At 45.0% G+C, this 16,071-nt stretch overlaps 1 protein-coding gene across 2 annotated transcripts in view; it reads right to left on the bottom strand.

Annotated features, from left to right (window-relative positions):
• Window positions 1–15,866, bottom strand: part of TSPO (translocator protein) — a 37,023-nt gene extending 21,157 nt beyond the window's left edge. Inside the window, exons 1-4 of one of the 2 annotated variants that reach the window (XM_075718615.1) lie at window positions 15,656–15,866; window positions 13,872–13,967; window positions 3,188–3,324; window positions 1,827–1,928 (exon numbers count right to left, since the gene is read on the bottom strand). In XM_075718615.1, coding sequence (XP_075574730.1) covers window positions 1,827–1,928; window positions 3,188–3,324; window positions 13,872–13,967; window positions 15,656–15,667 — 347 coding nt within the window. In that variant the 5' untranslated portion in view covers window positions 15,668–15,866. Of the gene's footprint in view, window positions 1–1,826; window positions 1,929–3,187; window positions 3,325–13,871; window positions 13,968–14,771; window positions 14,896–15,655 lie in introns of those variants that run through there. The other variant, XM_075719318.1, reaches the window with a different exon arrangement.
• Between the last annotated feature and the right edge of the window lie 205 nt (window positions 15,867–16,071).

The raw sequence follows: 16,071 nt of genomic DNA, 5'->3' as shown, positions 1-16,071 counted from the left end.
CAAATCTGCGGGAAGAAAAGGGAAGGTAATTACAAATAGCAAGCAGTAAAAAGATGGTGCAGAAAAGCTAACAAGAACGCGTGCATGTGAGGTTAGCGTGAAATGGAGCACACAGCCCAGTTCTGCTGCAGAAACGCATGTCAGGGGTCTAGTTTTGCTGGTGGCCACTGCGACTGCTGCAGTGGCAGGGTCATATCCAGCCTCTAAATAATCCTCCTCTCTTCTCCAGGGTGAACACAGGGTGAAACACCGCCGGTAGCAGGCCTGCTTATCTCCCCTAGAGTAGGCCCTTACAGCTTCTTACGGTGGGAGACGCCTTCCCACTGCATGGAGCCCCCGTGAGTTGTGTGGGACTTGGGCAGCTGTTTGCAGACATTTGGCATGCTCTGTCTATAAATGAGAAATTTCAGCCTAAAAAGAAAAAACGGGGCAACCGGGGGACACCAACAAACTAAGGAATAAACCCAAACCTAGAGCTGCATTATATGCTTTACTCATTGACACTTAACATGGGAGTTAGGTGTTGCTGTTACCTACTTGTCAACAAAAAGGTGGGAGAAAAGGGAGAGAGCATACCCAGCTTCCATAACCAATGATCCTCTTTGTCCAGTTATTGTTCAAAATATTTCCAAAGCTTCTTATAACACTTTTAATAATATTCCATGTCTGGAAAACACTGATAGCAACCCTGATGATTTAAACAAACAAACAGAAAAACAAAACAAAGAAAGGAAAAAAAAAAAGCATGGGGATAGGAAATTTATTCTAAAAATTGGCAAATAAAATACCAAGGTTTAGAAAACTGCTAAAAGAAACCCAAAACTCCACTCTGTTCCTTCCTGAAAGTCTATGTGTACGCGTATATTTCTCTAAATATTTGGGAAGAAGACCTGGCAACTTAGGAGTGCTTTGAAAGCTAAAGCTAATTTGGTTTCAGAATTAATTGTTCGCTACCATCACACAAGGAAGCATGCGGCAGAGCTCCTGAACGGCTATCTTGTGCCTTTGCTCCTGTTTCAAACTTAGAACAGCACAACCCAACGAGAGCTGTTGCTCTCTAACGAATCAAGCCTTCGGGGCAGCAATACAGGACTGACCCAGCAATCCCACAGGGTCTCTCTGCAGCACGAATCCGGCTTTACTGAGGTAGAAGGTACATGACTATATGCGATGTCCAGGAACACAGCTGTAGTTGAACTGCATTCTCTGCAAGTCTGCAAGAAGTGACCGTCCTCTCCCTGACGCGAGGAGAGAAGAGGTAGAACCCACACATGAGTACTTGGGGGTTCGGACGCAGATTACGTATCTCGGGTTGGGACATTACTACGCGTCAGTTAATCTGCGGTTAATAACTAGCCATGTCAGCTCACAGCAGATAAAAGGCAATTCAAACTAGTCTAGCCACGTTTTCTTGTATGTGCATAGGTGGGTTATTTGGCATGCAGTAACATGTTAATCCCTGAAGCATCGCACTTGGTAGGCTGCAGACCTCTCATTGCTCAGTTGTGCTTGAAGACATGGTCTAACCTAGGAAACTACTGTGCTGCTGTGAAATATTAAATACTAAGAAACTATTTAAGTCTTTTGACTGTAAATGGCTGTCGTCTGCGGAAACGATTTACATTATAAAGCTCTTCCTTGTAAAACAAGCCACAGTATCTGTTTTGGCTTTTTAGGTTCTGTATGAAGCAGCAGTAGTGGCAATAAATTTTTTTTAATTTGTGTACAGAAACGTTACTGTTTATCTAACAAAACATTACCGTTTATCTATCTAGCGTGATTTTTAAAAGGATCTGAAGATTGACAGTGCCAGTAAGGTAACTTACCCGTGTGCCAGGTCAAGCAGCGTATCTTCAAACTTCCTGTGGTATGTCCTGTTAAATTCATCTCCGATCAGGGCCAGCTGACGGCCAACCTGGGCAGCTGAGCTGTAAGGCGTTCGGGATGTGCACGTTAGAGGACAGTACTGCAACAGCAGGTCTCTAAAAAGCACTCTGCAAATGTCAGGCACAGTTATTCCCCTACCAGTTGGACTAAGCTGGGCATGTAAAAGCAAAATGTAAGTGGTTTGTTTTTTTTTTTTTCCCCCCCGTTATTTATGGTTGTATTGATTAGGCATGTTACACTTGTATTTATATGCATACAGAAGTGCTTTGATGTTTTCATAGAAAGCTGCATATTTGGCACTTCTGAAAAACCATGTTGGTTTTTTTGGGTGTCTAATTTCTTTATACAAGGCAATGGAATTCTGGTTTGGGTTTTGTGGCTTTTTTTTCCCCAAAGTCAAAATATTGGAACAGCCTTCATGTCGGACCTTTCAAAATATTTCCTCTTACATAACTGCTGGCTTTGCCATCCAACAGGTTTACTCCAATGATTTCCGCGATGCAGTGCGGGTCTCCAGCGAATGGGTGGTGCCAGGGTATGAACTGACCAAAACCTAAAGGCTCTTGGGGAGGTCCTGGGGCATGCAGAATCTTGAACTACAACATCTGTGGCCCACGTTGATGCCAAAAATTGGTTACGCTTCCTGATGAAAATTTCCGGTTAGATTTAGGTTCTCGTAAATGTTCATCCTTTCTTTTTCTTTTTTCGGTAGAAAAATAATATGACTGTACATTTTTATTTTAACTTGTATTTCTGCTGAGATCTGTTTATGAGATCTGCTGAACAGTAAGTGGGCTTAAGAGCTTAATTCTGGAGCTAGGCTTAAAAAAACTTGGGCTTAGTTTGGTCAGTCCAACAAAAAGGAAAAAAAAAAAACCAAAACAGAAAGGAATTTTCACAGATGGGGGGAAAGGCAGGCCCTGACTCTTGAACTGGAAAAAATGTATGTATGAGATTAAGAAAAACTCAAAGCAGCACTATCAGTTTGTTGTGAGAGGCGCCTAGAGAATTATGTAAAAATGGCTTCCTCAGCTGCTTGCTATAACAGGTGGGTTTCTAATGAAGAGCCACATCTGTGTCCTTGCGCAGGATAAAAACTTACAGACATTTAATGCAGCGTAATCTTGCATGGTCAGTGTTAAGCACTACAGGTTATCTACACTTGCATCTATTCTTCCATTTCCAATAGTATCTACTATGATTATTTGGCTTAGCAAAGTCTTCTGGAACGTCTGGGGGTTTGTATTTGGGGGGGGATGGGGATGGGGAGGACAGAAAGAGTATTAATGCGGCATGATACCTGATATTAAACTCCATTTGCTCTGTGGTGTCTGGGATTGTTCGGAGGTTACTGTAGGTTTCCTCTTCTGGTGCTCCATTGGGGTAGCTGGAGAGGACAAAGTGCCTGGGGATCCTCCTTGTTTGAGACATCTTATTCTGCAACGAGTCATGAAAGACAACCCCATGGCTTCTTGTAACACAAGGCCTTTTCAGTTTAGATAGAAACTGTCTAAAGCGCTCTTCAAGTTACCCTTTTTACTCCTCCAGTCAGAACGCAAGCGTTGCTGAGAGAACTATTTTGAGAGCAGTCAAAGGAAAGTTTCAGTGACCCAACAGATGTACAGCAATTCAAACACGCAGCATTTAGATGGCTGCTGCTTCATATTGGCTCAGAACAGCCTAGAAATTGGAAAATCTAGCTAAATATAGCTGGAGTAGGTAAGTATAGTTCCTCAGTAGTTTCACTTAGTACAAGATGCTTTCCTGCGCCGTTGCAACGACCTGCCTGGCGTTAAATCACTCCAACCGATGCAGGTCCCTGGGCAGCAAAGTACCTAAAACATACAGCTTGAACAGGTTTTCCTAAGTCTTTCATTTTGGTCTGAGTTTACACATCTTCTTCAGCTGGAGGCCACCACCATGGAAATTACAAGAAGCTCACCACAGAAGTAGAATATAGCAAAGACTTAAATGGATTAATAGCTTTCTAAATGGAAGAGTGGACAGCGGGAACCGCTAAAATCAATGGAGCCACCTGCTCGTACAATGGGAAAGTTATTCACAACCAGTAGCCAGGCTCTAGCACGTAAGCACCTCATAGGAGGTGGTCCTCTTCTCAGCAAAATAAATGGCAAAACTTAGCGAGTTTCAGCGTAAGTGGGGCATCTCTAATATTTCCAATATTTTGATAAAGCTTTCCGGAAAGCACTGAAGAGGTTCAGTTCACCAGCAGCAGCGGCTGGGGCGGAGCTATGTTTTTGTAGTTGTTATGATTGTTTTATTTGGCTTATCAAGAGAAATGACATCAGAGCTGTGGATGGGAATTAGTTCAAACTACACACACGCCCGTGGGCAGGTAACACTCCTTCTGCCCCTTGGACATATGCTGCGGCGGAAGACTCTGCTCATTGTCTCGAGGGTGCCTGATGATGAACTTAATGACAGTCTTCTGGAGATGCTCTGTTTTTATCTGGCATGTTTTTAGCCAGCTCTTTTATGATCCCTTTGCTTCCCAGCTCCATCATTGCACAACTCACCCCCTTTGTCGATGGGGTGTTCTTGGACAGCAGTGAAGGGGATTTCCCCTAGCTGGATTCCTTTTTCCTTTTAAGCACTCTCTCTGCAGGTCAAATGAATAAAACTCACATAAAATACTCTCGGAGATGGAGCTAAACCAAGCACCAGATATCTGTCATAATGCTGCTTGGCAGGGACTTCTTTTGCCACATTTCTGCAGTCCTGTAAACCGTTTTTCTTCAAGTTTTACAGTCAGGATGAGGTTGGGGCCTTTGTGTGCCCCAAGAGAGCCTTGATGTTCTTTCAATATTTAAATGACATTTACATTTTATACAGAGCAAAATTATTAATAATAAATGCATATACAATATTCCATAAGCAAACACACAGAAATGTGATACTAAATAAATGAAAATATACTTGGTTCTACAGAATCGCAGGCTCCCCTTGCTGATGTGTAATGTGGCTGGGGAAAAGCATGCTACGGACTAGTTTCTGCTGGATAGATGTTATCATATGTCATACAGTTTGTAGTTTAATATTCTGGGGTTTTTTTCTTCTTTTTGTAGCCTTTCTGCGTTACTCATATAGACGTTTATAATCTAGGATTTTAAATATATCCAGATTTCTGAAGAGCTGTGTAGTTTAGCAGTGACAAAGAGGAGCTGGGGTCAGGCCTTCTGAATTTTATTATGATCGCTACAAGGGAGTTGTGTGACCCAACTCTGTTCCTGAGGGGAAATACCAAAGTCCGTTCTTCCAAGGGGGCACCTATGGATTTGTACGTAAGAGCAGCAGAATCTGAACTTATTTTACAGGTGAGTTAAAAGGCTTAATTAGATAAGATCATCTTTTTAAAAAAAAAAGGGGGAGATAGTAGTTTCAGGTGCTATATTTGCTTCAAGATACGTCCTGTCCTGTTTTAAACACTGCCTTTATGCATTGCTGTATGTCTCTCTCCCCAGTCCAAACAAAAATTATGAAAAAAAGGGTAATGTCCATAGAGGGACTTTGGGCGATCCAGCACCATACCTGATTTCCAGATACCCAGTCACCCCAAGGGCTTTGTAGCTCTGAATTGGGTGCTAAGGCTCCATAGGTACCCCACAGTGAAGCTGTATCACTTTAAATAAATCCATATTCACTGGAGCAGGTAGACTCTTCCATTTCCCAGGGGAACACCTAGACCAGTGGGTTACTGGGTGTAGTGGTGGTCAACAGCTGATCGCATTCCCACAAGGTTTAGTGGTAAACTTGGTAATGTTAGGTTAATGGTTGGACTGGATGATCTTAAAGGTCTTTTCCAACCTAAACGATTCTATGATAAGTGCATCCCTGTCCATTTTTTTGTGCAAGGTCTGATGCGACACATACGCTACTGCAGTACGGACTGCATGACCCAGGGCAGCTCCTGGATTGAGAACTCAACCAGAGCTCAGGCAGGAGCTCCAACGGGTCCTGAAGATCCACGAATGAGAAACTGGGAATGGCTGAGCAAGGTTTGGAGGATCCTAGGGATGCCGAAGTACTCAGCTGGACATCCAAAGCGTCAGTTCCCTGGATGCAGTTAGTGGACTGCATAGAGAAACAGTCAAAGCACAGAATGTTGGACTTTTCGAGGTTAAACAACCCAACTGTATGCTCACACATACAAAGTAAACATCTAGGTATGTAGTGATGTATCCCTGCAGCCTGTGCAGGGAGATTCAAACAAATGGAAATGTGTTAATCATGTTTCTTCACAGCTTATAAAGTCATGAAAGGTTACTAGTAAAACAAGTGCTATAGTGGATAAAATGTATTAAAACCCAGCATAAAAAGTCAGCTGTCTATTGCATGTGTATACTAACTATTCTTAGCCTTTACAACTGTGCGTTGTGGAAAAAAAAAAAATCTAAAAAAAGGTATTTTCTTTTTCTCCTTTGTTTTGGGTTTTTGGTTAGGGCTTTTTTTTTTCATTTCTAAACTAGATGCTAGTTTCATATTCACTGGGCCACACAATGGAAATGTCTATATCTGTGAGAGATGAAAACTGTGTTCTGAAAAAGACCTATAATAAGTCAATGCACTACAGAACTCAGACATGTAAACAAACCATACAATACCATGACAAAAGCCCAAAGCACAACATATGCTACCTCACACCTGTTAGGATAATACCTTCCTCCCACAGGCTAAAAAAGAAACTGTCGTAGCTGTTGGGTCATGCTCTCCACAACTCAGCTGCAGCCTGGTATGCTGGCTTTGCCCACCGATTTGTCTCAAATGTTCGAGTAAGGGCAATCCAACAAAGAGGGGGTTTATAATGTATTTTACAGGTCGGACAGTGTTGGGGCAAAGGCAGTCTGGTAGGACTACTGTCTTGACGATGTACGAGACGGGTCTAATTTATTTTCAAAGCAAAGCTTAGCAATCGCCGCCTTGGCAAGGAGGGAACAAATTGAGGCTATTTACTGATTTCTGTCTTTCTACCATCTTTTTTTTTTAAATCTAGGTATGCAGGTACATATAAACATACACACGAAACCTGCATTAATATGGACCTGTTTTGTTCCTTGAGTTTGGATCCATACAGAGCTGAGCGAGAGGAGCCGTATATCACACTCCACAGGCCCTCCCGGCTCTCCAAAGCAGGGAGTTAGCCTTCTACCACCCATCTCATGCTTTCCTTCCTTCTCTCATTTATACAGAAAGAAAAGGCAAACAGATTTTGGTTTACAGAAACCAAGAGGTCGTATGGGTGCATGAGCAATTTAGAGAGCAGTGACCACAACCGAGTCCTCACAACGCCTCTGAGGAAGCGGCAGCAGGATCCCATGCCAGCCACAGAGATTGTTTCCAAAGTAGCGACCAGATCCAAAAGCTCATGCTTCTCGTAAGGCTTTGACCGCGCAAACTAAAAGCTTCGTTTCCATGGTGAAATGCCCTTAGCAGAACAAATAATGTATTTCAAGTTAAATACACGCTTAATGTTTTGCTGAATAGAGGCCTAGGTCCAAATTAAAAAAACCAGCCCTCTAAATGCCTAATTATATGATGGAAATTATGGCTTTGTATGAACACGATTTTGATTAAATAGTGAAGCATCTTCGGTAGAAAGAGTATGTTGACGCTGTCTTTACTTTGCATAGTCAGTTTTTTCTGTTTGTGTCTTTTTTTACCTAGCAAAAGGGAACAGAAAATCTTCTTGAAAAAGGAACATGTTGCTAAACCAAGCATGCCGGCAGGTGAGTTGGGGAAAACAAAAGGTTCTGAAATTTACTTGTAGTCAGTTTGATTAGATTTGCTGTGGTAATATTTTTCAAGAAGACAGGCACGATGATACTTCAATATAATGCACTGAATGCATTAATTATAGGTTACGTATCATCTTTATGTATTTTATGACTTATCTATAGTATCATTTATGCGCACTGTGTCTTACATGTATAATTTTACATATTTTGTGCAGACATGACACAGTAAAGCTATTAATAATTCCAGTATGCAATTTAGTATGTTTTAAAGCTGGTTATGAAAGTAGAAAACTACAACCGATAATCTAATTCCAGCGTTCGGGCTCAAAATTCCCAGCAGCTACCTACATAAATATGGATTGCCAGATAGGATCCTTGTCCTTTACCCCCAAGGTATCAAAGCATATCTCAAACTGTTTCAGATTCTACCACCTGCCCATGCAAACTAAATTTAAATGAAAAACAAATAGAGGCTTGGTTGTTTGCATATATACCTCCAATCCATAGCCAACTCTTTCAAAACATGACATCATCCTCACTGTTGCAAATACAAATCTCTATGCCATTTTACAAGGACAAATCTTTGATAAAATGACCGAAGATTAAGACCTAGTTAAGGTCACAGAGAAACGGGGATATTGGACACTCAGGCTGCTGTAACGAGGAAGAATATGCTCTTTAAAACCCGAGACAGATTTTTGTTTTTTCTTTTTTTCTTTAAGTCCTAGGCTCTCCTCTGACCCCTGTCAGATTAGCAGTGGTTGCCCTTGGCTCTTGACCCTCGTCCCTTGCAAGTCAGAAGCCGTAAGCCAGCGGCAGCACACAGGCGGTGGGAACAGCAGCCGTCGCTACAGGATATCTCTGCCCCTTCCCTTGTAGAGACACCTGGGCTTCCGCAGGCCTGCCTCCCGAACCACCGCGGCTCGTGGCAAAACATCACAAGGTAGCCATCAGCAACCTCAGTTTCTCTTAAAAAGATGAGAGGCTAAGTCATCGTTACTCGTTTTTGAATAGTGCAGATTAGTTAACCCACGTTGCTGGATTAACAGTATCGGGTCAAGAAGCAAAGATAAATTAATTCTTTGTCTCATACTGTGTTCCCATTCCCAGTCAGCTTAACGTCAATGACCTTGGAGACTGTTTACGCATAAACACTTCTTAATACTGCCTCAAACAGCTATTAAAGGCACACTTCTGTAAATCTAAAAAATCCACGCTCTACTTCTTACATTTAATTTCATTTACGTTTTTATGCTAAGTCAGTATTGGAACATGCCTTCACTGGGAATTAAACTTAGGCTCTCTTACCTTAAAACAGGATAGCAATGAAGCATTTGATTATATTTAAAAATGAAAAGATATGTTCCTTAAGCAAGTCCTGTGACCTCGGTAGTGAAAGAAATGCATACAGCAGACTTTAAATGGAGGAAACCTTTTGAAGTAAAGAGCTCGCACAGGTATTTTCTATTTCAGTCTCTGCTGAAAATGTTTAAGGGGCCCTGACTGAAACTCTGAGTCAAGACTTCGAGAATCTCTCAAGATTTTTATGCATCATCAGCATTTGCCTGTTGTCTGTTAGAGTACTCAGAAAGCGCCAGTCCTTACTGTGACATTTAATATATGACTGTAGAGAACAGAGGTTTCCACCTTAAAAAGTAGATAGTACAGTTGTGTCCACATTAAAAAGCCATGATTTGGTAAGCCTCCAAAGTATCATTTTCCTTGAAGAGTCTACTGATTCCTTCAGTGCTCACAAGCCTATTTCAACGGCTTCTAAACACTCAGAGAAATGAGAGGGTTCTGCTTTTATTAAAAGGAAAACATTAAATTCCCAAGAAGTTTTATGGGAAGAACTAAGAACATTGAAGAGAAAGATATATTGATATCAAACTGAAATTAACCATTTCTATTTTAAAAAAACTCAACATTTTTTCTGCCACACTCTGATTTTTTTGTTTTGTGAGAGCGCCACGTATCTCAGGAATGCCGTCTTTGTTCTACTTGTTCACAAAGAGTTAAGGTTTAGATTAAGTTGGAAAGCTTCTGCTCTAACATTTACATTTCCTTTTCAAAACATCATCTGCCCTTTGCACTTCTCAGTCTCACCAAAAGGTCAAGATTAAAATAATAATAAAGAAGAATTTATTTTAAATTGTTACTTGAATGGCATGGCCAAGTTGTAGGAGGCAAGTATGACAATGTATATAGTTCAACAATCCATGAATGAACCATAAAGCTATGGAAAATGTTTCTTTGTTCACATTTATTCTAAAATTGTGTGGCTTAGGTTTTTTAGTTTTGAAAGCTCCTCAAAGATACAGATAGAAAAGTTGGGTTTGGTAGTCAGAAAAGTTCACACAATGCTCATAATTATTAATACAGGTACATAATAAATTTGGAATACTTCACTCTGATGTTAACACCTGTTCAGTCAAATTGGGGGGGGCAGAATCTGATGTACTTAAGAGACCTTGTTCTACCATCCCATCCACTTGAAGGGTGAAGTACCTGCAAGAGCCTGCTGGCACCCTCAGCAAGCAGATTACGGAATTCGTGCCTTGATATTAAATTCAGGATTAAAGGATGCTGATCACCAAGGTCATAACCTATAAAAATACTTAAGCAGATGCTTAGCTTCAACGGACCAAATATTGTTAATTTGAACATGATCATTCATATTCTTAAAAAGCTGGCACATTTGGGATAGCTATGGGCTGCCGTTTTCCGTCACCTAGTCCCCCTTAGCGCTGCACAGCGTGGCACACGCACTGCCCTGTATCGCCACCTCGCACCTGCATCCTGTCCGGTTAACGGGGATGCTTTCTTGGACTTGAGGTCAGAAAACTCAGCATCTTCTATGACCTTTGGTGGTCTTCTCCTACAGGTGCCTCTGAGGTCCCACTTACTGCTGCCAGATTGGGAAGATGAGAGAAACTGTTGATTTGCAGGTACAGTATAAGTCTAAGAACTCAAATTTAACTCACTATTTATGCTGTCTGTCTTGTTCTGCACGCCAGTGTAAAGAATTAAAATGCCACGCTGTTCTCAGTTACTTAGGCTTCCTGTATTGGTAAAATGCTGATCGTAACAGTGTTACAGACACTGCAATAAAATGACTATGACTAAAAATCCTAGTTCACCTACAATATTTCAGTAGTATTTTTACATAATAAAATTACCAAGTTACCATTGGTAAAGTATATTCCACTCATCTTGCAGACAGTGTAACTAACAATAAAAATAGGGTGTCTTATTAAATAGATCAAATGTATAAAACCAACTGTGAAGAGCAACGAAGGTGGTTTCATGCACAGGGGTCATCCTGCCCTGATACAGCACTGTATTTCTTCAAACACAATGTGTTCTTCACTCATTTTCTTTTTGTAGATTTGCAGCCCTTACTCTATATTATAAATTTTGATTTCAGTATTTGGCTTCCCAGTTTCATTTCAGATCTGTACTGCATTAGGAGGGGTTTTACTACTCCCTTTGGTAACCGCAGGATCAAGCTCACAGCTAGTATCCTACTCCCACCAGCTCTTGCTTTGGCTAGCAGGCTGTTACCCTGCAGGAGCTGAGTGCATTCCATTTTTCTTAGTCCTCTCTAAATGGTCTTATGGTCAATGGCCTATTGATCCAAAAAATCCTTAAAAAGAGCTACCACAGACACCTACCAACCAGAGGAAGCAGGCACTTTTCTTAAATTTCTCCTTTCAGAGAGAGAGTGTCTCTACAGCGGTGACGTTTTGAGATCAGAAGAGATCAAACACCTTGAACAAACACTGATTTTCTTCTTCGCTATACTTAGTTCTAACTCCCATTCAACTGACAAGCATTAAATGGCGAAAAAAAAGGGAAAAAAAATCGCCTACTCACAATACGTTAACTCAAAATAACTTTGCCCGTGTACCTGTGAGAGAAAATGATAATGGAGACCATTCTGTCATCTTGCTATACGTATGTCTTTCTGCTGCAGCCTAGACAAGCAGACGCAGGCTAATAGTCACTTTGCAATTTAAACACCTAGAAATCTGCATAATCACAGAACTCACCACGCTCCTTGTGAAATGACGTAAACGTTACCGAGCATATACCGCCGTACGGATTTCTTTATCCATCTCTGCCATCGCACAGCACTCCTGTTATCGGTAGCACTGTTGCGAACGTATACAGACAGAGAAAACGAGTCCTTCGGGAACACTTAAAAATGCTTCTCGGTGGCACATTTTGCTATACGTCTTCGACTTATTTTGAGGGCTTATTTCCTGCTTCGCTGAGAGTGAAAGTACACGTACTCCGCTCCTCATTTGCTTAGCAGGCAGCAGCCGAGTACAAAGCGCACGGCTGCCCGCAGCATCCCTTGGAAGGGCACGCACGCCGCTCCCGGAGGCTGCGCAGCCGGGACAGGTCGCTGCCCGGCGCCTCCCGCCCCGGGCCCGCCGCTGCCGGCGGCTCCGGCCGCCCGCTCCGCTCCCACTCTTCACCCCCGCCCGGCGCGGTTTTCAAACGGCGCCGATCCCCCCCTTCCCGAGCCCAAAGATGCTGCGGCGCCAGACGCGGCGGAGGTGCGTGGGGGCGGGCAGCCTGGGGGAACGTGCCGGGACCCCCCCACCCCCGCCGCGGGGCCGGGATATCTCCCCCCACCACCACCACCCCGGGGGCCGGGCGCGCAGGTGAGGCGGCGGCTCCCGGCACCGCCGGCCTCCCGCAGCCCCCCGCACCGCCCCGGGGCCGCGGTCTGGGTCTGCCCGGCCGGCTTCCCCCCGCTCCTCCCCGCCCGCCTCAAGGAACGGCGCCGCCGCGCCGCCCCTCTCCTCTCCTCTCCTCTCCTCTCCCGCCGGGACCCCGCCGCTCACCTCGGCTCGGCGCCCGGCGCTGGAAGGCGCCGCCGCCCCGCGGGCACGCAGGCAGGCGCCAGGAGGGGATCCCCGCACCCCCCGCCCCGCCCCGGCCCCACCGCGCCGGCCACTCACCGCGGCGTCACTCACTCGCAGACTGCCCCTATTGTCCGCCCGCCGCCCCGCCCCGCCCCGCTCCGCGCCCCGCACCGCGCCGCGCCGCCCCGCCGGGGACACCCGCCGCCCCCGCTGCCTCGGGCCCGGCGGCCCGGGCGGCCGCTGCCGGCGGCAGAAGCGCCCCGGGAGGGGGGGTGGGGTGGGGAGCGGGGCCGGGCCGGGCCGGCGGCGCCGGGCGCCCTCCGCGCCGAGGTGGAGGCGGCGAGGCCGGGGTGGCCCCGGGGATGGGCCCACCCCAGGCTGGGACCGCGGCCACCGCGCCGGGGCGGCCGCCGCCGTGGGGATGGGGGGTGGCGGGGGGTGGCCGCCACGGCACGGGCTTTGCCCCCGCACCCGCGGGGGTGCCGAGCGGCGCGGCCGGGCCCGGCCATCCCCTTCCGCCAAGGGACCCCTTCTCCAAGTGGTTTCGCTTGTCTGCAAGCGGGCCCGTGTGTTTCCCGCAGCGCGCTGGAGCCCACGCTGGTCGCGGGCTCCAGCGTGGTTTTGGCTTTGGTGGCAGAGATCGGTGCTGCTCAAGGATCCCTTTGGGCTTCAACAGGCATTTCGTAATTTAAAGGTAGTCTTTAGAACGCTGGAAATGTTGTGGTCCTGTTTGCTTTCGAACAGGGAGGAGGAGCAGGTTTTCCTCTTCGTTTGTTCAGCTTAGCAGAAGCAGCAGCTGGGACAGTCTGGGATACGCGTGCATCCCCGACTGTCCCCAGGGTACCCGAGGAAGGAGGGTGCGGGGCAGAAAGCAGGAGAAGCCCTGGCAGCGCAGCCGGCACCGAGTCACTGAGGGGTTAAAGAGAGAAACATCTCCTGAAACCCTACTGACCTCTTGCCCAAAAGGTTTAGTGAGGTCATGGGATTTCCAGTGTTTTTCTTTTGTGCCCTCGATAACAGCGGCGACTGACTCAGCCGGTATCACCCATCACTAGAGAGCAGAGTTTACTGCAGAAGAGCTTTAAAGAACCAAAACCCACTATTGCCCCACACTTTATTGTCATGTTAAACAGGAGACTTCACCGGGTAATGCTTGAGAGTGGACTTTGCCCTCTCTTTATTGCATGATTTTATCTCTGGGTGAGTGAAGGTAAACACCGGGAGAAGCAGAACAGTGGCATAGATACAGCACTCCACCTGAAGCCGGGATGTCCACAGACTTTCGCGGACAAGTTTTTAAATGTAGAAAAGTGCTTGTGTGTGTGTGTGTGTATGTGTATACATATGCACTTACGCAAACCACTTCTTTCTGCGCTAGGTGTGATAATCCTCCTTGTAACGTGGATGTTTTCCTCTCATCTTCTGAGCGCCGTACATGAGCTTTCTTCATCTGTAAAATGAACATGACAATGCTTATCTCCCAGCTCATGCCAAGGACTGTGTTGTGAGCGTGGTGTTTACATTTACACATGTAATAGGTAGATGAAAATTGCCTTGAAAGTACAATATAATAAAAGGGAAATTAACCTCGGTAATATCACTTCTTGCCAAGACTTTGTCCTAATCACCAGTTCTGATTATTTCAATTTTCATATTTACTTTGCTTCAAATCAATAATAGTTCCCCTCCCGAAACCAGGCTTAGTTTTGCACATAGAGGTAATCTTGCTCAATTCAGTGAGTTGACTCAAGCCTGAAATAAAATACGCAAATGTCATCGTAGGAGTGATTTCTGTCACAAAGATAGCACGCCGATGCTGCTACAGCATTTCCTGATACAATAATAGCAAGCATTATTGAGCTGCTCTCAAATTCTCCCCAACTTCCCCTGTTGGAACAATAACGTTACAAAGTGGAGATGCATTAATATTAAAAACTGGAGCATCTACTATTAGCTGTGATGTAATACCGTCAATGTAATTTTCAGAGAGACAGCAAAACGACAGCTTTGTATACCATGGAACTACAACTTTGATTAAGGACTGCTGAAATAAGCTAAAAGACTGTTACGTAAATAAAAAACCACCACCCCACACAACTGTTTCTGTCCTTAATTAATTATTTCATACATTTAAAAAGTGGTCTTTTTTCAGCTTTCCCCTGAGGTATGATGGATGCAGGGACAAAAAAGGATCGATAGCAAGGAGAAGCTTCAGGTTCACTTTTCTTGCTGCCAGCTGTTGCAGCAAACGTACCTTCTTGGTTGAAAGAAGGCTGTGAAGGCTGCTCCACGCGCTCTTCTGCTGCCAGAGGTATTGTGGTGCCAGGAAATTTCCACTGCACGTGATCGAAGGAAGACACACTGCATTTTGCGGCTGCTTTCATAGTTAAACTAGGGAATATTTAATAGCTCCAGTGATATTAATTATTAAATTTAACTGTTTCTTTGTAGTTGCATCCTTGAAACAGAGCCGTTTACCATAGGATGTTACGGTAAATTATAGACCATATTTATTATATTGAGATTATTTGGGGAATTAAGGCTCTTAGGGAATAGAGATTTGTATCAGAGTTACTTGCTGTACGCCAACACACTGCAAACTGCTTATTTCGGCTACTGTCTCAATGGATCTATTTTTTAGTAAGTAATTTGTCTTACAGAATGGGTAATTTATTTTATCTTCATTTTTTCCTTGGAGACTCTTCAGATCTCTGGAGTTCATTATGTAATACCTTATTGTTTTGTATTGAGCCTATCACAAAATGTCAGTAACCTTAATAATGTCAGTAACCTTAGTATGTGGCAGGTGTCTTAACGCAGTCTCTCATTTTTGAAGGAATTTTGTATGCGTAAATCAGGCTTCTCTACACAGGCACCAATGCCGTAACTTCTCAGGTACAATTTCTCTCACCCAGTTTTCACTGCAAATTATAGTTGGAACGTTTTGGGGAAAATTCACACACTTCCTCGGAACAGGACCAATACAAGAAAAAGGTATCCCTACAGCCTTACAGTGAACCTCTTAGCACCCGATGTGCTCGAACAGGGACTTGAGCTTTAGCATATGAGTGACCTGAGTATTTTAGGTATTTTGGGAACATCTAGGCATGTTTTGTCACACTACGGCCTTCCACAAACCTGTTTACTCATGATCAGACGTTTGTCAGCGACTTTTTTCCTGACAATAGGGCAGGTCCACGCCACAGCAGCTTAAGATCAAAACAGTCCCAGGCACGGTGGCTGATGGAGAACGGGTCGGGCAGGTTTCAGGGCCCTCCTGTGACGCTCGCAGCATTCAGAGGGTGACAGAAAAGGGCAGGCGAGGCCAGGGCCTGGCACAGGCCTCAAAGGGAACGCGCCCCTTCCCTTCAGGGCCTCCGCCGGGCCCCGGCCTCGCCAGGCACCCTCCGCACCTCTCCGCCCTCGTAGCGCGGCTACCGAGAGCTTGGGCTGAGGCGGCCGTCAATCCCGAGCGGGGAAACACACCGCCGCTCTCGCCGCTACGGACACAAGATGGCCGCCGGCGGCACCGGGCTGCGCGGCCCCTCGGGCTC

This window comes from Pelecanus crispus, chromosome 1 (genome assembly GCF_030463565.1).
Source record: "Pelecanus crispus isolate bPelCri1 chromosome 1, bPelCri1.pri, whole genome shotgun sequence".
In the NCBI taxonomy this organism is placed as follows: Eukaryota; Metazoa; Chordata; class Aves; order Pelecaniformes; family Pelecanidae; genus Pelecanus; species Pelecanus crispus.
The sequence above is the reverse complement of the archived record's forward strand: the minus strand, read 5'-3'. Positions and strand labels throughout refer to the sequence as shown.